Source organism: Hemiscyllium ocellatum, chromosome 7 (genome assembly GCF_020745735.1).
Source record: "Hemiscyllium ocellatum isolate sHemOce1 chromosome 7, sHemOce1.pat.X.cur, whole genome shotgun sequence".
Taxonomy (NCBI): domain Eukaryota; kingdom Metazoa; phylum Chordata; class Chondrichthyes; order Orectolobiformes; family Hemiscylliidae; genus Hemiscyllium; species Hemiscyllium ocellatum.
This window is the reverse complement of record NC_083407.1, coordinates 3,601,961-3,622,553: the sequence shown is the minus strand read 5'-3', so window position 1 is coordinate 3,622,553 and position 20,593 is coordinate 3,601,961. Positions and strand designations below refer to the sequence as shown.

Below are 20,593 nucleotides of genomic sequence, written 5' to 3'. Positions count from 1 at the left end.
CATTCCCTGATTGTCATGTCACCAATGCTGAGGGCAATCTATGTCCAGCGCCCTCTCCTCTGTGTGTACCTGCACTCAGTCTCGTAACTCAGCAATGCTGGATGACAGAGACTCTGGTCAAGAACCAAAAGGTGGTGCACATCAGGAGTGGACAGCCGGGATCAAGTGGATCCCTAAGGGGAGTGTAAGGGCAGTAGGAGTAGACTTAAGAGGGAAGTTAAGAGGGCTAAATAACTTCGGAAATAGAGTTAATGGGAATCCAGAGAGATTCTATAATAGCTTCTGCTAAATTGCCCATAGTATCCAGGGATCTGCCGCTAGGTGGGTTCGCAGTGAGAAATGTAGGGTTACAGGGACAGGGAGGTTGGTAGGTCTGCGTGGGATGCTCTTTGGAGGCTTGGTATGGACTCGATGGACCGAATGGCCTGCATCCACACTGTAAGAATTCTATGGTTCTAAGTATATTAAGGGCAAAAGAGTAACTAGGGGGAGAGTAGGGTCCCTTAAAGATCAGTCAGGCTGTGTACGTGTGGAACCATGAGAGATAGGTGAGATCGTAAAAGAATACTTTGCATCAGTATTCGCTGTGGAAGCTGGGGACATCTTGGAATTTGATATTATAGCAGTGGAGGTCTTAAAGTGCATAAAGGTAGATAAATCCCCAAAATCTGATTTGGTATTTCCCAGAATTTTATGGGAAGCTAGGGAAGAGAGTACTGTGCATAAAAAGTGAGGACTGCAGATGCTGGAGATCACAGCTGAAAATGTGTTGCTGGTTAAAGCGCAGCAGGTCAGGCAGCATCCAAGGAACAGGAAATTCGACGTTTCGGGCATAAGCCCTTCATCAGGAATGGGACCTTGATCAGATGGACCAATGGGGCAAGGAGTGGCAGATGGAGATTAATTTAGATAAATGTGAAGTGCTGCATTTTGGAAAGGCAAATCAGGGCAGGATTTATACACTTAATGGTAGGGCCTTGTAGTGTTGTCAAACAAAGAGACCTCGGGCTGCAGTTCCATAGTTCCTTGAAAGTGGAGTTGCAAATGGACAGGCTGGTGAAGAAGGCGTTTGGCATACTTGTCTTCATTGGTCAATGCGTTAAGTCTAAGAGTTGGGACATCATATTGTGCTGTTCAGGAGATTGGTGAGGCCACTTTTAGAATACTATGCAGAGTTCTAATCACCCTGCTATAGGAAGGATGTTATGAAACTTGAGAGGATGCAGAAAAGATATACAAGAATTTTGCCTGGACTGGTTGCTTTCGGTTATAGAGAGAGGCTGAACAGGCTGGGACTTTTTTCCCTGAAACGTCAGGGGCTGAGGGGTGACCTTATAGATATTTATAAAATCATGGATAGGATAAATAGACAAGGTCTTTTTCCCCACTGGGCAGGTGAGTCCAAAACCAGACAGCATAGGTTTAAGGTGAGAGGGGAAAGATTTAAAAGGGACCTAAGGGGTAACTCTTCTATGTCGGGGTTGGTACTTGTATGGAATGAGCTGCCAGAGGAAGTGGTGGAGGCTGGTACAATTACAGCATTTAAAAGGCATCTGCATATATACATGAATAGGAAGGGTTCAGATGGATATGGTCCAAATGCTGATAAATGGCCTCCTGAATTCTGCCCGCTCAGAACCATCCAATTGGCGTTGATTCCTCTTTGAGTCCCCTTTTTCCACTCTGCCTTCCCAGCAGTACATCTGATTGTAACTTTCCTAAAATGAACTCTCCCTCTATATCCGTCTCCTTCTCCCTATCCCTCACTCTACTAATCTCCATTGGAAACCAGCCACCGTAACCCATGAGACTACTCATTATCAGACTCATGAACAGACCTCTCATATATTCGAGTTGGTCTCTCTGTGCACCTTCTCTGTAACTGTAACACAATATTCTGCATTCTGTCTATTACCCTGATGCACTTATGAAAGGCCTGATTGAGCTGGTTAGCATGTAAAACAATGCTTATCACTGTATCTCAGTACATGCGAATAAATTGAATCAATCTAGTAAATCTCTTCTGACCCACCTCCAATACATTCACATCCTGATTAAGAACACGGGCAGTAGTGGTTTGGAAGATTTCATTTTGTTTATCTTCATGAGGACGAGGGCACCGTTAACTGGGCAGCATTTATTGCCAATCCCTAAATACCCAGAGGGCAGCTAAGAGTCAACCCCCTTGCTGTGGCTCTGGAGTCATATAAGATCAGGTAAACGTCGAATTTCCTATTCCTTGGATGCTGCCTAACCTGCTGTGCTTTAACCAGCAACACATTTTCAGCTGTGATATAAGATCAGGTAAAGATAGCAGTTTCTTTCCCTAAAGGACATTAATGAACCAGATGAGTTTCTTCTGACAATCAACAATGGATTCATGGGCATCATTAGATTCTTAATTCCAGATTTTTATTGAATTCCAATTCCACTCTCTGCCTTGGTGGGAGAATTTGAATCTCTGGATTAACAGACCAGTGACTGTACTACAGGGCTTTCTGGAATATGGAGGACCGGGCGGGAGTGCGTTGGAATAGTCAGCGTAACAAAGGCAGGGGATGGGAAGCAGCAGCAGGGGAGCTGAAATCGAGGTGGGGTGGAACATTGTAATGAGGTTCGGATTTGGTGGTCACAGCAATGGCATGGGCATGTCAATCATAGAACCATACAGTGCCGAAAAGGCCCTTTGGCCCATCCAGTCTGTACCACTAAAGCTAGATTATTACCTACACTAGTCTCACTTTCCCACACTAGGCCCATAGTTGAATATTATGACATTTCAAGTGGTCAGCCAAGTGCTCCCAGACAGTACATTCCAGGATCCCGCCACCCTCTTGGTGAAAAAGTTTTTCCTCAAATTCCCCTTAAACCTCCAGCTTTGATCTTTAAAGTTATGCCCCTAGTTATACCCCCTTATGGTCAGAAACATATCTAAGGGTCAAAACTGAGGTTAAAAAAAACTGGTTCAGCCTCAGTCCGTTGCCATGGAGATGGAATGGGGTGTGTGCTGGGGACAAAGTCAATGGCTTCACCCTTTGCCGTGTAGTTGGAGGGAACATTTGCTCACTCACTCTGGGGTATCAGACAAGAAGCTTGAAAACTCAGTGAGAGTGGAAAGGTTTGGGGAGAGGCTAGGCAGGGGCAGCATTGTCATTGTGCATGTGGAAACCACTGCTTTCTTTCTGGATGACATTGTTGGGAAGTGGTATGTTGGATTACGGGAGAAGGGAGTGTCAGTTCAGTTGGCCCAGTGACCAAACAGTTTGCTTTCACACCCGCAATACAGAGCCCAGCTGTGTGTCCAGCAGCCCTGTCAAACAGCTGAAGGGACCAGCCTCTTCCTGTCCACTCCTAATAATTTGAGTGTTAAGTATCAGAACTGATCCCCTCGCTGTCAATGCATAGATTTGCCAATTTACCATGTAGCCAGCTCTGAAACACCCAGTTGATAGAAAAAAATGGATCTGCTGACTGTGTGTGTGTGTCAGGATTGAGAAAGACAGAGGCTGGAGATGGCTATTTTGGACTGATTCCTCAGATCAGACCTCTGTTCCTGAGGAGATTAATGGGAGTGGGAGCTTCCTTTTTATAGTGTTCTGGAGTCTGATCGTTCTGAGTACTTCTTGCTCAAATTGCTGGAGAGTTATTGCAATAACCAGTCCATGTGGACACTGCCAAGTCTTGTTTATAACTGAATCTGAGCCACTGGAGAGGCACCTTTGCATTTCAATATTCAGCCTCAGGGTGCTAGCATTGCTAATGTATTCAACGATTGTTCAGCTTTCTGAAGAAGGATCACTGGAACCAAAACATTAAATCTGCTTTCTTTCCACAGATACTGCCTGACCTGCTGAGTTTTTGCAGCAATTTCTGTTTGAGTTAGTCATTGTCCATGCTACATTGTCCTCAAGAACAGGGACTGGTAGCGTAGTGGTAAGGTTACTGGACTTGAAGTCCCAAGATCTAGACGAATAATTCAGACAGGAGAGTACTGTAGCAGCTGGAGAATTGAAATTCAATTAACGAAATCTGGAATACAGAGCTAGTATCAATTGTTATTAAAACTCTGATTAGATTAAACTGCTTTAAATGACATAACCTTTAGTCGTTCTGCAGTCTGATCTCTGTATGATTTCAGACTTGCGACAATACTGTTGAACGTTTACTGGTTTCTGAAATGGCCAAGTTAATCACACACAGGGAACTTCAAACAGAAACCAGTGACCTTATCGCCAGCTGTAACATTCTCAAGGTGTTAGGCAGGTTAGATATTGAAAGGATCTTTCCCCTCACTGAGAGACTACGACAAGAGGTCATAGATTCAGGATAAGGGGCTGACCGTTTCGGACTGAGATGAGCAGAAATGCCTTCACTCGGATGTCTTTGGAACTCGCAGTGCCAAAGGGTTGTGGTCACTCCATTACTGAGTGTATCCATAAGACCATAAGACATAGGAGTGGAAGTAAGGCTATTCGGCCCATCGAGTCCACGCCGCCATTCAATGATGGCTGATGGGCATTTCAACTCCACTTACCCGCATTCTCCCCGTAGCCCTTAATTCCTTGAAGACAGAAATCAATCAAGGAGGTGGAGTCATCTGGAAAAGTGGATCTGGGAGACGAGATCAACTGAATGATGATTACGGAGTGATGGAGCAAGCTTGAGGGGCTGAATGGCCTTCTCCTATTTTATGGATGCTGACATGTTTTTATTTAAAGGGGTGGTTTATCACCAGCACACCGAGGTTAATGAGGAATGGACAATAAAGATGGGATTTAGCAGTGGCTGCCCTATCGCATGAACCTGTGAAACAGGAACACTCCCATTTGGTTTGTCTTGAAACACAGAACCATAGAAGATAGGAGTAGGAGCAGGCCATTCGGCCCCCTGAGTCTGCTCTGCCATTCATTATGACCATGGCTGATCATTAAGGACAATAGTTAATCCTGTCCTCCCCCCAAATCCATTGATCCATTTAGCCACAAGAACTAGATCTTCCTTCTTCTCAAAAACATTCAATGTTTTAGCTTCAGCCACTTTCATGTCAGACAATCCCCCAGGCTCCCCACTCTCTGGGGCAAGACATTCCTCCCCGTCTCAGTCCTAAAAGGTTAACCCGGTATCCTAGAACTGTGATCCCCGGCTGTGGATTCGTTCAACATTGGGAACATCCTTCCTGTGTTTACTCTGTCGAGTCCTGTTAGAATTTGATAGGTTTCTATGAGATCCTCCACTTCATTCTTTTAAACACCGGTGAATATAATCCTAACCAACTCAATTTGCCTCTTCCATCAATCCTGCCGTCCCAAGAGAGTGATTTTATTACTAAATTCTGATTACTTGCACTGAAAACTACTGCAAAGTCAATGTATTAAGAGGGAGGGCAGAAAATGAGAAGTCTACTTGTCTCCATGAACTCTCTCTCCATCCAGAACATCCTTCCTCAGATAAGGACACCCAAACTGGACACAATATTCCAGGAGTGGTCTCACCAAGGCCCTGTCTAATTCCAGGCCTTGCTCCTGTACTTGAATCCTCTCAATAGGAAAGCCAACACACTCTTCTCTTTCTTCAACCGGGGACATATTTTCCGTGGCTGGTGCACAAGAATACCCAGACCTTGTGACCATTCCCCTCTCTTAATTCACATCCATTCAAATAATAACCTGTCGTCCTATTTTTATGATCAGAGGAGATAATCTCACATTAATCCATGTTACACTGCATCTGCCAAGCATTTGCCCACTCACTCAGCTCATCCAAAGAATCAAAAACAGAAATTGCTGAGAAAACTCAGCAGGTCCCGCAGAGCTGTGATGGGCTGAGAAAATATCGGACGGAAGGGGGAAATAAATTCAATATCTCTGAAGGCCAAGGGGCACGTTCAGACAACTACAATGGGTTGACTTCTCTCAGTTTCTATAAATACCTGTTGTTGAGATTTGATTGTTAACAGTCACAGAGGAATGAAAAATCACCAGACTAGGTTTCAGATTGAACTAAGAGACAGTTAGGAGTCCCGAGATCTGAAATGTTATCAGGAAGCACTATAAATCCGTCAGAGCTCTCCAGGGTTTGTTAGGACAGTAATTAAAGCAGCAAATCTCCAGCCTTATCACACTCTAAAAGCTTTGTTGGACTTCTGTTCAAAGTCACTCTTTTTGTCAAGACAAACTGTACCATTGTCCATTTTAACATCTTACCTGGTCGCCATGACGTGGAGGGGCTGGTGTTGGACTGGGGCGGACGCCGGGCTATAGTCTGACAGGTTTAATTGAAATCACAAGTTTTTGGAGCACTGCCCCTTTGCCAGGAGATGTGACCTGGTGTTCTGTGACTTCTGGCAACATCTCAACTGCCCAGTTCCAAGCAAATGCACGATTAAACCTTTGCAAACCCGTTAGATCAAAAAATGACCACTTTCCAATTCTTATCATTCCATAAGTATGCGTGTTCCCCACACAGTGACTAAAATAGGAGGTGGTGGTGTGCATTCCTCTTTAGCTGGTGAGGTGAATGTTCCCGGATTTTGACCCAGCAGTCATGAAGGAATGTGTCCAAATAAAGGAACTGTTTAACTTGGAGAGGTGGTGCAAGGTGATGGTCTTCCCAACTACCCGCCTGAGGAACTTTAGTGAGTTTCTGCAGGGCATCTTGTAGATAGTACACACTGCTGCTATTGAGTGTGGGTGGGGGAGGGAGGGGATGTTAAAAGCAGTGGATGGGATGCCAATGGAATGTGCTGCCGATGATTTGTATATCTGCAGGTTATATTTCAGAAAATCCAGAAAGTTGCTAATTTTGATTACTTGCACTGAAAATACTGCAAAGTCGTTGTGTTAAGAGGGAGGGCAGAAAATGAGAATTTGATTTGACTCCATGAAGACTCCCACAGTCTCCTGGTCTAAGTGGACATTACTGAGGGGTCCAATGTGAGGAAATGGTGATGGAGCTGAAGAAGGTGGAGGTGGAGGAGGAGAGTTCTGCAGCAGGAAGGCAGCCAGTTAGTAATGGCAAGACCTGGCAGTGTCTCACTCATTTATCCAGTCTCTCAGCACAAACAGAAACAGGAAACACTTAGTACAGGCTGTGCAGCAAACTGATTAGATTACTGCCTGATCTGAGATAACACACTTTGTATTTAATAAACCAAGAGATCACATCAGCTTTCTGTACGGAATGTTCTCTACTAGGAATTGGGGACTTTTACAATCAGAGCGAATAGGAAGGGTTTAGGCCATTGGGATTGAGTGGAGAGGGAGTGAATGGGGAGGAGGTTGAGTCTATTGGGAATGTGTAGAGTGGGAATGAATGAGAAGAGTTTTGTGTTCATTGCGATTGTGTGCAGTATGAGTGAATGGGAAGGGGTATGGGTCCATTGGGATTGTGTAGAGTGGGAGTGAATGGGAAGGGGTATGGATCCATTGGGATTGTGTAGAGTGGGAGTGAATGGGAAGGGGTATGGGTCCATTGGGATTCTGTAGAGTGGGAGTGAATGGGTAGGGGTGTGGATCCATTGGGATTGTGTAGAGTGGGAGTGAATGGGTAGGGGTGTGGATCCATTGGGATTGTGTAGAGTGGGAGTGAATGGGAAGGGGTATGGGTCCATTGGGATTGTGTAGAGTGGGAGTGAATGGGTAGGGGTATGGATCCATTGGGATTGTGTAGAGTGGGAGTGAATGGGAAGGTGTTTTGATTCATTGGGATTGTGTAGAGTGGGAATGAATGGGAAGGGATATGGATCCATTGGGATTGTGTAGAATGGGAGTGAATGGGTAGGGGTATGGGTCCATTGGGATTGTGTAGAGTGGGAGTGAATGGGTAGGGGTATGGATCCATTGGGATTGTGTAGAATGGGAGTGAATGGGAAGGAGTTTGGATTCATTGGTATTGTGTAGAATGGGAGTGAATGGGAAGGGGTATGGATTCATTGGGATTGTGTAGAGTGGGAGTGAATGGGAAGGAGTTTGGATTCATTGGGATTGTGTAGAATGGGAGTGAATGGGAAGGGGTATGGATCCATTGGGATTGTGTAGAGTGGGAGTGAATGGGAAGGAGTTTGGATTCATTGGGATTGTGTAGAATGGGAGTGAATGGGAAGGGGTATGGATCCATTGGGATTGTGTAGAGTGGGAGTGAATGGGTAGGGGTATGGATCCATTGGGATTATGTAGAGTGGGAGTGAATGGGAAGGAGTTTGGATTCATTGGGATTGTGTAAATTTGTTGGATATTGATTGGTGAGTGGGACTTGTTCTATTTTTTTAAGTATGGGACATTGTACAAAGTACAGATGTCAGCAGAAATAACTTGGACCTGTTTCAGCAAACAGAAGAGGAGGAATGTAAAGAATGCCCGATCCCGCCCGCAGGGGCACGTAGTTAAGATAAAGCAGCGAGATCCTGCTGTGTGTAGCCCAGTGTTTACCTCTCAGTAGAGTCGGATCTCCTGCAAGGATTCTCAGAATGAGGCCCTGTTCCTGGCTGAGAGAAGCAGAAAGGTACTGTGTTAGTGGAGCAATCCCACGCCACTGTCTGGTGGCATAGTGCCAGCCGGAGGTCAGTGGGTGGCAGATACTGAGTGAGTGATTCGGATATGTCTAAGAACCAGGCCTGCCTTTAGTGAGTTTTCACCAGACCTTGATCTTATTAATAGCTTCAAAATGTACCTTTCTCTTCCCTTCCCTTCCCCTCCCATCACTGTTCCTGTTGTTCTCTAGTCAATGACAGATCTTGGTCACATGTCCCAGATATCATCAGTCATGGGTTGCAACTGGCTCCAGGGGCTTGGGCCAACACTGACTCCCCTCCACATCTCCCCCTCTCCCTCTCTCCATCATTCCCTTTCCTTGTTTTCTCCCTGAATCTCCACCTCACTCTCTCCCTGGCCCTTAGATTGTCCCCTCCCATGACAGAGTCACATTTGGCTCAGACATTTTGAAGTGTTGAAAATGATTGCAGTCTCACTTTAGGAAGCAGACTCTGGGTTCGCTGTCCATTCTTTCTCTTTAATTCATTCACGGGATGTGGGTGTCACTGGCTGGGCCCAGCATTTATTAGGAGGAGAAAGTGAGGACTGCAGATGCTGGAGATCAGAGCTGAAAATGTGTTGCTGGAAAAGCACAGCAGGTCAGGCAGCATCCAAGGAATCGACGTTTCGGGCATAAGCCCTTCTTCAGCCCTCATTCCTGAAGAAGAGCTTATGCCCAAAACGTCAAATCTCCTGCTCCTTGGATGCTGCCTGACCTGCTGCGCTTTTCCAGCAACACATTTTCAGCCCAGCATTTATTATCCATCCCAAGTTGTCCCTTGAGAAGGTGGGGCTGAGCTGCCTTTTTGAACTGTTGACGTTCTTAAGGTGCAGTTCATTCAGAATGCTGTTAGACGTCTATGCATCAGATTACCCAGCTCGATCTGCTCATTAGTTTCAGTGTTCTGAGTCAGGTAAGGTATTTAATGCTGATCATTGCTCAGTGCAAGATTGAGACCATGTAATGGTTGATCTCTCCCAGCTGCTCAGAACACCGTCCCCTGCAGCAATAATTGACACCGGTGCGAGATTTTCCAGGATGGTACCAGGCCCGGAGAGTTCCAGTAATGGAGAGCGATTGGCCAGACTGGGGTTATTTTGATTCGAGCAGAGGAGACTGAGGGGGGGACACGATTGAGATTATAACATGGTGAGGGATACACACGGGGTAAACAGGAAGAAACTGTTCCCCTTGGTGGAGGGATTGGTGACCAGAGGGACATGGGTTTAAGGTGAGGAACAGCAGGTATCGAGAGGCTGGGAAGATTTTTTTCCCCCTCAGCACTGACCCTCCGTCAGTGTGGCACTCCCTCAGTACTGACCCTCGGACAGTGCGGCACTCCCTCAGCACTGACCCTCGGACAGTGCGGCACTCCCTCAGCACTGACCCTCTGACAGTGCGGCACTCCATCAGTACTGACCCTCCGACAGCGCAGCACTCCCTCAGCACTGACCCTCTGACAGTGCAGCACTCCATCAGCACTGACCCTCTGACAGTGCAGCACACCCTCAGTACTGACCCTCTGACAGTGCAGTATTCCCTCAGTACTGACCCTCTGACAGTGCAGCACTCCCTCAGCACTGACCCTCTGACAGTGCAGCACTCCCTCAGTACTGACCCTCTGACAGTGTGGCACTCTCTCAGTACTGACCCTCTGACAGTGCAGTATTCCCTCAGCACTGACCCTCTGACAGTGTGGCACTCCCTCAGCACTGACCCTCTGACAGTGCAGCACGCCCTCAGCACTGACCCTGTGACAGTGCAGCACTCCCTCAGCACTGACCCTCTGACAGTGCGGCACTCCCTCAGTGCTGACCCTCCGACAGTCTGCATACCCTCAGTACTGACCCTCCTGTACTGCATGATGGAATGTGTGCTGAGTGGAGTTTGAGATCGTGGTGAGTGTGTGAAAAAGTGCACACACAACAATTTCTGATTGTTAATCAGTCTGACAATGCAGCTCCCATTTGTTTGTCGGGTATTTCATGTACTCAGACACTGGGCCCTAACCTCTACAAAAAAAATGCCATGCCCAACATTGTGTCTTTCTCAGTTACACAGATGTGTTGGGGATTGTTCCCTTCTGCGTTCCTCATGACAACATGCTGACAAATCCTGGTGTGTTGCAACCAATCAGCGTCTGGTTCTCATGCTGTCAATATTGTGGCTGGCTTTACAATGTGGTGTCCTTGCTTTTGTGCTGAAGTGTGCAGAATGGGCAGCTCCACCAGGGAACCTGGTTCTGCAGCGATTTACAATCCTGCTCGTGCTCTGTGCTGTCCTCAGATGGGTTAGCTGTCTCCTCACAGCCCGCAAAGCTTGGAGTTTGGACGCTCGCTGAGTGACAGAGAGGAGGAGTGATGTGTTCACAATGAGAGTGTGAGGTGGGCGTCCTCCTGTCCCACACAGAGCCAGCTCGGGATTTGTTCAACACGAGAAAAAGGGAGGACTGCAGATGCCTGAGATCAGAGTTGAAAAGTGTGGTTCTGGAAAAGCACAGCCAGTCAGGCAGCATCCGAAAAGCAAGAGAATCGATGTTTCGGGCATAAGCTCTTCATGAGAAATTCCTGATGAAGGGCTTTTGCCGAAACGTCGACTCTCCTGCTCCTCGGATACTGCCTGATGAACTGGGTTTTTCCAGAACAACACTTTTCGACTTTTTAAAACCTCATTCATGGGATCTGGGCGTCACTGGTCAGTCCAGAATTTATTGCCCATCCCTATTGCCCAGAGGTCAGTGAGAGGCACTCACATCGCTGTGGGCCTGGAGTCACTAGTCAGCCAGAGTAGGTAAGGATGGCAGCTTCCTTCCCTGAAGGATGGCAGTGACACCAGTGGGCTTTTCCAACAATGTGGAATAAAGTTTGTTGTTCCAGCTGTTGGTACATTAGGGGAGGCACTCTGGTGCATTCCCCTGTCTGGGATTTCAATGATCAGGCCCCGGCAATTTATCAATCTCCAACACCTTCAATACTCCAACACCATTTCCTGAATAATACTTCAGTTCCTTCCTCTCCTTAAACCATGAGTTCTCGATCATTTCTGGAGTATTATTTATTATCTCCTTTGTGAGCACCGACCGGAGTTTGTATTCAGTCGGTCAGCCACCTGTCTGTTCCCCACAATAACCTGCCCTGTTTCTGACTGTCAGGGAAATACAATTTCCTTCACTAATCTTTTTCTCTTCATATATTGATGGAAACATTTACAGTCAGTTTTTATCTTCCCTGCAAGCTTCCTCTCTCACTCTTTCTTCCTTTGCTTAATCAGCCCCTTTACCCTCTTTAGCAAATTCTAAACCTCAGGCCTGTTATTCTTACTGACTAATTTATATGCCTCTTCCTTGGATCTCCTGCTGTCTGTAATTTCCTTTCTAACCAATGGTTTGGCCATTTTTCCTGTTTTACTTTTGCGCCTGATGGAAATGAACAATTTTTGCAGTTCACCCATGAGCTCTGTGAGTATTGGCCATTACATTTTCACTGGCATATGTCCTCCTTTATGTAACATCTCCCACCTATCATAACCAATTTGCACCTTATATGATTGTAATTTCCTCCACGTACATCCTAGTCTCAGAACCAGGGACACCTTTCTCAGTCTTGTTGAAGGATTCCATCATTTATGGTCACTCATACCCTAGGGCCTTGCCTGTTTACTTGGACTGAGCTTGCCTTTCTACAGAAGGTTTGGTGTCACTAACTTAGACCAATGCCAGCAAAGAGGTTTGGTGGCTGAGAAGGGGTGGGGCTCCATTGGGATTGGGTTGTGTGGGAGTGAGTGGGAAGGGGTGTGGCTCCATTGGGATTGGATTGTGTGGGAGTGAGTGGGAAGGGGTGTGGCTCCATTGGGATTGGATTGTGTGGGAGTGAGTGGGAAGCGGTGTGGTTCCATTGGGATTGGGCTGTGTGGGGGTGAGTGCGAAGGGGTGTTGCTCCATTGGGATTGGGTTGTGTGGGAGTGAGTGGAAAAGTGTGGTTCCAATGGGATTGGGTTATGTGAGAGGGAGTGGGAAAGAGTGTGGCCTATTGGGATTGGATTGTGTGGGAGTGTATGGGAAAGGACATGGCTCCATTGGGATTAGATTGTGTGGGAGTGAGTGGGAAGGAGTGTGGCTCTATTGGGATTGGGTTGTGTGGGAGTGAATGTGAAGGGGTGTGGCTCTATTGGGATTGGGTTGTGTGGGAGTGAGTGGGTACGGGTGTGGCTCCATTGGGATTGGATTGTGTGGGAGTGAGTGGGAAAGAGGGTGGCCCTATTGGGATGGGGTTGTGTGGGAGTGAATCAGAAGGGGTGTGGCCCCATTGTGGTTGGGTTGTGTGGGAGTGAGTGGGAAGGAGTGTGGTCTATTGGGGTTTGGATTGTGTGGGAGTGAGTGGGAAGGAGTGTGGCTCTGTTGGGATTGGGTTGTGTGGGAGTGAGTGGGAAGGGGTGTGGGTCCATTGGGATTGGATTATGTGAGAGTGAGCGGGAAAGAGTGTGGCCTATTGGGATTGGATTGTGTGGGAGTGAGTGGGAAGGGGTGTGGCTCTATTGGGATTGGATTGTGTGGGAGTGAGTGGGAAAGTGTGTGGCCCCATTGGGATTGGGTTGTGTGGGAGTGAGTGGGAAGGGAGTGTGGCCCCATTAGGATTGGGTTGTGTGGGAGTGAGTGGGAAGGGGTGTGGCTCCATCGGGATTGGATTGTGTGGGAGTGAGTGGGAAAGAGTGTGACCCCATTAGTATTAGGTTGTGTGAGAGTGAATGGGAAGGGGTGTGGCCCCATTGGGATTGGGTTGTGTGGGAGTGAGTGAGAAAGGGATTGAGATAATTGCAGTGAGAGGAAGGTGTGAGATTGCTGAATGTGGATAAGCTGCTGACTGGATTTAGCTAAACACCAATCTCCCCCCTGCACCCTCACCTCACCTTCATTGGGTGGTGAGGGATGAGGTTGGATAGGAATGGTGTGGTGTGGAGTATCCAGGCCAACGTTAAGGTTGTATGCCTCACTCCGTGAGGTTATTGTGAGTGATGGACTGTCCAGGAACATTTTGCCTGCTTGACAATACATCCCAAATTCTTGAACAGAGATTCACAAGCTCCAAGTTGTGTCCAGATGCAGACAGCGTTAATGTTGTCCAGGGCAGTAAATCAGAGCCGACAATTTATTTTTCTTCTGCACTTGTTGCCAAACTCATTGCCTTCACTAAATCAAAAGGCTGAACTCAAAACTATGTTCCAAACATTTACATAACACATGGGCTGCTCTCCCAGTGCCTTCAGAAATGATTTTCCTGCATTATCTAGCCTTTTATGGTAGTTTTTGATCATTACTTTGTTGGGTGAGTGGCTGCGAAGTAAAAAAAAGGTTGTATTTGTTTGTTAATGAAGAAGTGTTTTGCCAGTCATGTCATGTCATTCCCAGGCCAAGTGTGTTGTGGATGCGGTGGTCTGTCAGTGCTAACGTGTGACTGGGAGAGCACAGAAACAGACGAAATCAAAGGTCCCACAGCTTTCATTCTTCATCTCCACTGTGTTCACACGATGGAGTGACAGCAGCAGGTGGAGTGAGGCATTTACCCTCAGAGCTGGAGGGGAGGAGGGCAGCTTTCCCTAGGGATCAGCCGCATGTTGGGGAGGGGGCTCCGAGGGGCGACGTCAGTGGAGATGTGTTTGGACTGGGCCTCAGAGGCAAAGTGAGGCCCTGGTACTTGCTTTCTGGGAATACAGGAGTGTTATGGTGCAGGATGAGGCCATTCTGCCCATCATTGGCCCTCCAAATAGGCATCATGATTGAGTGCCATTATCCATATCCTTGCACTTCCTATCCCAATGACCATCCAATGCCTCCAGCACATTTCCAGGCAGTGCACTCCACACCCTAACTATTCCACACCCTAGCTATTCCACACCCTAACTCTTCCACACGCTAACTATTCCACACCCTAACTATTCCACACCCTAACTATTCCACACCCTAGCTATTCCACACCCTAACTATTCCACACCCTAGCTATTCCACACCCAACTATTCCACACCCTAACTATTCCACACCCTAACTATTCCACACCCTAACTATTCCACACCCTAGCTATTCCACACCCTAACTATTCCACACCCTAACTATTCCACACCCTAGCTATTCACTGAGTGTTTTTCTCTCATCTCGCTTTGTTTGCACATCCCATCCATATCCCTCTCATTCTTGTTTCTTGTATGAGCAGGAACAGCTTCTTCCTCTCTGCTCTATCCAGCCCACTCGTGGTTTTGAAAACCTCTATCACCTCTCCCTGCAGTCTTCCTCTGTCCAAGGAGGACAGTCCCAACCTCTCCAATCTCTCTTCATCACTGAAGTTCCTCAGATTTCTGGAACCATTCTGGGAAATCACCTCCGCACTGACATCTTTCCTATAATGCAGCACACACCCATTAGTGAAGACTAGCTGAGCTCCAGGCAGTGTGTTATGCAGCAGCAGGAAAGAAGCAGCTTATGTTTCTATAAAGAGTTGCTTGGTTGTATCGAACTTGACAAAAAAGACACATTCTATTGAAGATTTTCACCTTGCGCTCATCAGGACAATTCACAAGAATACCAATAGCAATGGAAAACAACATTCATGCTATGCGAAAGGGGAATGCTGATTGCTTGGAAAATGGCCTCTGATTGATAAACCTGTGACCATTGAGAATGCCTCTACCGATCACTATCCAACCAATCCACAGTGTCTTCTTCTACGGTGAATATTGTTTCCCTTGACACTGGTATTCTTGTGGACTGTCCTGATACGTGCAAGGTGAGCGATTTTGATAAAATGGGTCTTGGTAAGCAATACATATGTTTATATATCATCTTTCACAACCTCAGGACATCTCAAAGTTTGACAATGATTCAAGTGCTTTGAAGATGTAAGGACACATGACAATATCTTGTACGCACCGATATGGTGCTGACTGGGTAATCTGTTCCTTGGGGATGAGGCTGGAGGCACAACGACTACTCCGAGACACTGGCGAAGACTCTCCTGCTGTTCTCTGAGATGGAGCTGTGCTCAATGGACTGCTTGGTATAATGGTGAAATCGACGTTTCGGGCAAAAGCCCTTCATCAGAAATAAAGGCAATGAGCCTGGAGCGTTATCTCTCCACGCGACAGGCTCACTGCCTTTATTCCTGATGAAGGGCTTTTGCCCGAAACGTCCATTTGGATGCTGCCTGAACCAGCACACTAATCCAGAATCTGGTTTCCAGCATCTGCAGTCATTGTTTTTACCTGCTTGGTATGATGCCCAGGGCCAGCAGGTACCCCATTGAGTAGGTACGTTAGGGGCATTCAAGGGCCTTTTAGATAAACACATGGTTATATAAGGAATGGAGGGATATGGACCAAGGGCAGGCAAAAGGGATTAGTTTATTTTGGCGTTATGTTCAGCACAACATTATGCCTGTTCCTGTGCTGTACTGTTTTATGTTCGATCTGTGGAAGAGTCCTAGTATTAGTAACGTAAGACAGATAGGTTGTCCCACTCATCAGGACGAATGCAAGAATATAAGAGTTTAAATGATCATAACAGTTTATGCCTCAGGCGAGGGTGAGGGTGCTAATCAGTTGGCATGTTGTCTGGTTGGCCAAGACGTTGCTACGGAGAAAGCAATGATCCACCTTAGAGATTCCAGGTGATGGGAGAAATGCTGCAGGTCTTGGAAATGTCCCTTTGGTAGAGAGATCAGGATTTCAGGACCTTCTTGCGGCTTTCTGCTTATCCACCTTGGATTCCGGAATCTGCAGGTCTTTCTGATGTCTCCAACTAAGTTTGATGTTATTCTGCAACTTTCCAAACAATCCCGATTGTTCTGTTTGCTATCCTTGCACTTGATTAAAGTTAATCCGCTGTGATTATAATGTGATCATGTTCCTGACTCACTATCAGAGCCTCTGCATGGCCCCCTTCTGTATCAGAATAAATCTGTGATGCTATGGCCTCATTTCCAGTTTCTGGAAGTGAGATATATTCACACCTGCTCTCACATTCTCTGTAAACGAAATGAACCAGATCAAACTTTGCATCTTTTGAATTACCCGGGAGATTGGAGAGCTCCCTATTGCCCCAAAGTTCTCTCTATGGCAACATCTTAGCCAATCAGTATCGACCGCCAACCAATCAGCTGTCTCTTCTCCGTGCTATAAATTGATCGTTTGAAAATTTGAATTCTTGCATTTGTCCTTAAGGCTGCAAGGTGAGAAGTTGCAGCAGCTTTCCAGTCTTTAACGCATTATTCAACATCTTTGGTGTGCTGTGCTTCATTTTTAAAGCCGTTTACATTTCTGTAGCTAAAAATGTGTTGCTGGAAAAGTGCAGCAGGTCAGGCAGCATCCAAGGAGCAGGAGAATTTTTGTTTCGGGCATGAGCCCTTCTTCAGGAATTTTTGTAGCACCTTGAACATCAATATCATCTTCCAAGGATTGTTTCACATCATCAAAGGAGCTATTGAATTAGCCATTTTTGCAATATGGCAGCCATATGAACCTGTTTACATTCAGCACCATGTATTGTCATTGCTGGATAGCTAGGGCTGTGTAATGGAGGAGTGACGTCTCACTTTATATTTAACTTCTATTTCTCGGTGCGGTGTGTGTTAACATAAACACATGGAAAAATAGATGCAGGAGTAGGCCATTTGGCCCTTCCAGCCTGTGCCACCATTCAATATGATCATGGCTGATCATGCAATCTCGGTATCCCATTCCCATCCTCTCCCCATACCCCTTTATCCATTTGGGGCCACTTCTAGTTCCCTTTTGAATGTATCTAATTGGCCCCAACAGATTCCTGTGGGAGAGAATTCCCTAGGTTCACAGCCCTCTGAGTGAAGAAATCATTTGGAGTACTGTGTGCAGTTCTGGTCGCCTCACTTTAGGAAGGATGTGGAAGCTTTGGAGAGGGTGCAGAGAAGATTTACCAGGATGTTGCCTGGAATGGAGAATAAGTTGTACGAGGATAGGTTGAGAGTTCTCGGCCTTTTCTCGTTGGAACGGCGAAGGATGAGGGGTGACTTGATAGAGGTTTATAAGATGATCAGAGGAATTGATAGAGTAGACAGAAACTTTTTCCCCGGGTACAACAGAGTGTTACAAGGGGACATAAATTTAAGGTGAAGGGTGGAAGGTATAGGGGAGATGTCAGGGGTGGGTTCTTTACCCAGAGAGTGGTGGGGGCATGGAATGCGCTGCCCGTGGGAGTGGTAGAGTCAGAATCATTGGCGACCTTTAAGCGGCAATTGGATAGGTACATGGATGGGTGCTTAATCTCGGATAGATGTTCGGCACAACATCGTGGGCCGAAGGGCCTGTTCTGTGCTGTATTGTTCTATGTTCTATGTTCTATTTCTTGTCTCAGTCCTGAATAGGTCACCTGGGTGATAGAGGGAAGGGGGTAGTGGGGTGGTGGGGTGTGGGAGGGTGAAGATGTTTTATTTAATTTTGTTTTTGAGTTCTGTGAGTTGGACTGCGGGTGGATAAAGTGCGGAGCTGGAGAAAGCACAGCAGACCAAGCAGCATCAGAGGAGCAGGAGACCCTTCACCGGTCCTGCCTGAATGACTCTCCTGTCCCACTGGTGCTGCTTGACCTGCTGCGCTTTCTCCAGCTCTGCACTGCATTGACTCTGAGCTTTCAGCACCTGCAGTCCTCACTGTCTCCAAGTTGCATCAGGAAATGTGTTTATTTACATGCATAGTAATGATTTGATTGATCCTTTGAGGTGAACAGTTCAGTGCATTAGGAAAAAGGTGGAAAAACAGCTGGTCCAATATCACAGAAAGATTGAATCATCCAAAAGGCCAGGCAGTGTGCAGATTTTATTCACAGCAGAAATGGCTGTAACAACAGCTGGGCTATTAATATGGCACCATCTAAAAGCAATGAGAACGAGGGGGAAGACCTGAGTCATAGAAGAGAAAGCATCTTGAAGGTCAATCAGTCAGTGTGTGGATACTGCACAGTGCAAACAGGAGCTTAGTGAGTGGGGAGACTGGGCTGCAAACTGCTGGAGCTGAGTTGATGGTAAACTCTGAAACTGAAACTGCTGAGACATCAGTAAGGGAAAAGCTCCAGAAGCCAATTAAAACTGAACAAGCAGCCGGAATGTTGATTCAGGGTTTCCCTTCTCTGAGGGAAGGTTGAGGGTAAAAGGGTTAAATCATTATTACTGATCTTTGTAATCAGACTTTTGTATGTTGTCCTTGTAATATGTAACACAGATGGTGTTTCTTTTGCTTAACAAACTTTTATATTGTTTTGTTAAAAGGACACTGACAGCCTCTTCTGATTATGTTCATGGTAAACTAATGATCAAGTGAAACCCGATGAGCTATCAAGCCAGGTCTTACTCTGGGGTTTAGTCTGTCTGCTACAATTGGGATCGTATTGATTCAAGATATTGTGATCAATGTCAGGTTCAACTCCCCAAGAACACCAGGGAGTTTTGTGGGCTTAAAAAAGGAATGGTCAAAGAACTACTGACCAGCAAAGTATTCGTTATGAAGAACCATTGACAGTGAGCATGAGACTGCTGTACATTATCCATCTGACGTTAAGTCTTTCTTTTCTTGCAGGTCACTACATTGTGTGTCCCCCCGGTGAACTATGAGCTGGTGAGTACTCACTGTCATTGGGTCAACATCGGTCCATGTTAATCAGTACTGATCAGTGTTGGTCAGTATTAATTAGTGTCTATTACTGTTGGTCAGTTTTGGTCAGCATTGATCGATATAGGTCAGTGTTGTTCAATGTGGGTCAGTGTTGGTCAGTGTTGATCAGTGTGGGTCAGTGTTGGTCAGTGTTGGTCAGCATTGATCAGTGTTGGTCAGTGTAGGTCAGTGTGGGTCAGTGTTGGTCAGTGTTGGTCAATGTTGATCAGTGTGGGTGTGTTGATCAGTGTGGGTCAGTATCAGTCAGTGTTGGTCAGTGTGGGTCAGTGTTGATCAGTGTTGATGAGTGTTCATTAGTGTTGGTCAGTGTTGATCAGTTTTGGTCAGTGTGGGTCAGTGTTGATCAGTTTTGGTCAGTGTGGGTCAGTATTGGTCAGTGTTGATCAGCGTTGGTCAGTGTTGGTCAAAGTTGATCAGTGTGGGTCAGTATCAGTCAGTGTTGGACAGTGTGGGTCAGTGTTGATCAGTGTTGGTCAGTGTTGGTCAGTGTTGATGAGTGTGGGTCAGTGTGTGTCAGTGTTGGTCTGTGTTGGTCAGTATGGGTCAGTATTGGTCAGTGTTGATCTGTGTTGATCAGTATTTATCAGTGTTGGCCAATGTGGTTCAGTGTTGGACAGTGTGGGGCAGAGTTGGACAGTGTTGGTCAGTGTTGGTCAGTGTTGATCAGCGTTGGTCAGCGTTGGTCAGTGGTGATCAGTGTTGGTCAGTGTTGGTCTGTGTTGGTCTGTGTTGATCAGTGTTGGTCATTGTGGGTCAGTGTTGATCAGTGTTGGTCAGTGTTGGTCTGTGTTGATCAGTATTTATCAGTGTTGGCCAATGTGGTTCAGTGTTGGACAGCGTGGGGCAGAGTTGGACAGTGTTGGTCAGTGTTGGTCAGTGTTGATCAGCGTTGGTCAGCGTTGGTCAGTGGTGATCAGTGTTGGTCAGTGTTGGTCTGTGTTGGTCTGTGTTGATCAGTGTTGGTCATTGTGGGTCAGTGTTGATCAGTGTTGGCCTGTGTTGATCAGTATTGATCAGTGTTGGTCAGTGTTGGTCTGTGTTGATCAGTGTTGGTCATTGTGGGTCAGTGTTGATCCATTTGTGTCAGTGTTGGTCAATGTTGATCAGTGTTCATCAGTGTGGGTCAGTATTGATCAGTGTTGGTCAGTGTTGGTCTGTGTGCGTCAATGTGGGTCAGTATTGGTCAGTGTTGATCAGTGTGGGTCAGTGTTGATCTGTGCTGGTCATTGTGGGTCAGTGTTGGTCAGTGTGGGTCAGTGTTCGTCAGTGTTGATCAGTATTGGTCAATGTGGGTCATTGTGGGTCAGTGTTAATCTGTATTGGTCATTGTGGGTCAGTGTTGGTCAGTGTGGGTCAGTGTTTGTCAGTGTTGATCAATGC

General features: G+C 46.5%; 1 protein-coding gene across 11 annotated transcripts in view; it reads left to right on the top strand.

Moving 5' to 3' along the window:
• Nucleotides 1-20,593, top strand: part of tns1b (tensin 1b) — a 592,899-nt gene that overhangs the window by 293,201 nt on the left and 279,105 nt on the right. For all 11 annotated transcript variants that reach the window (XM_060828194.1, XM_060828191.1, XM_060828193.1 and 8 more), the window contains one exon: nt 19,118-19,156. In XM_060828194.1, the coding sequence (XP_060684177.1) occupies nt 19,118-19,156 (39 nt within the window). The remainder of the gene's footprint in view (nt 1-19,117; nt 19,157-20,593) is intronic.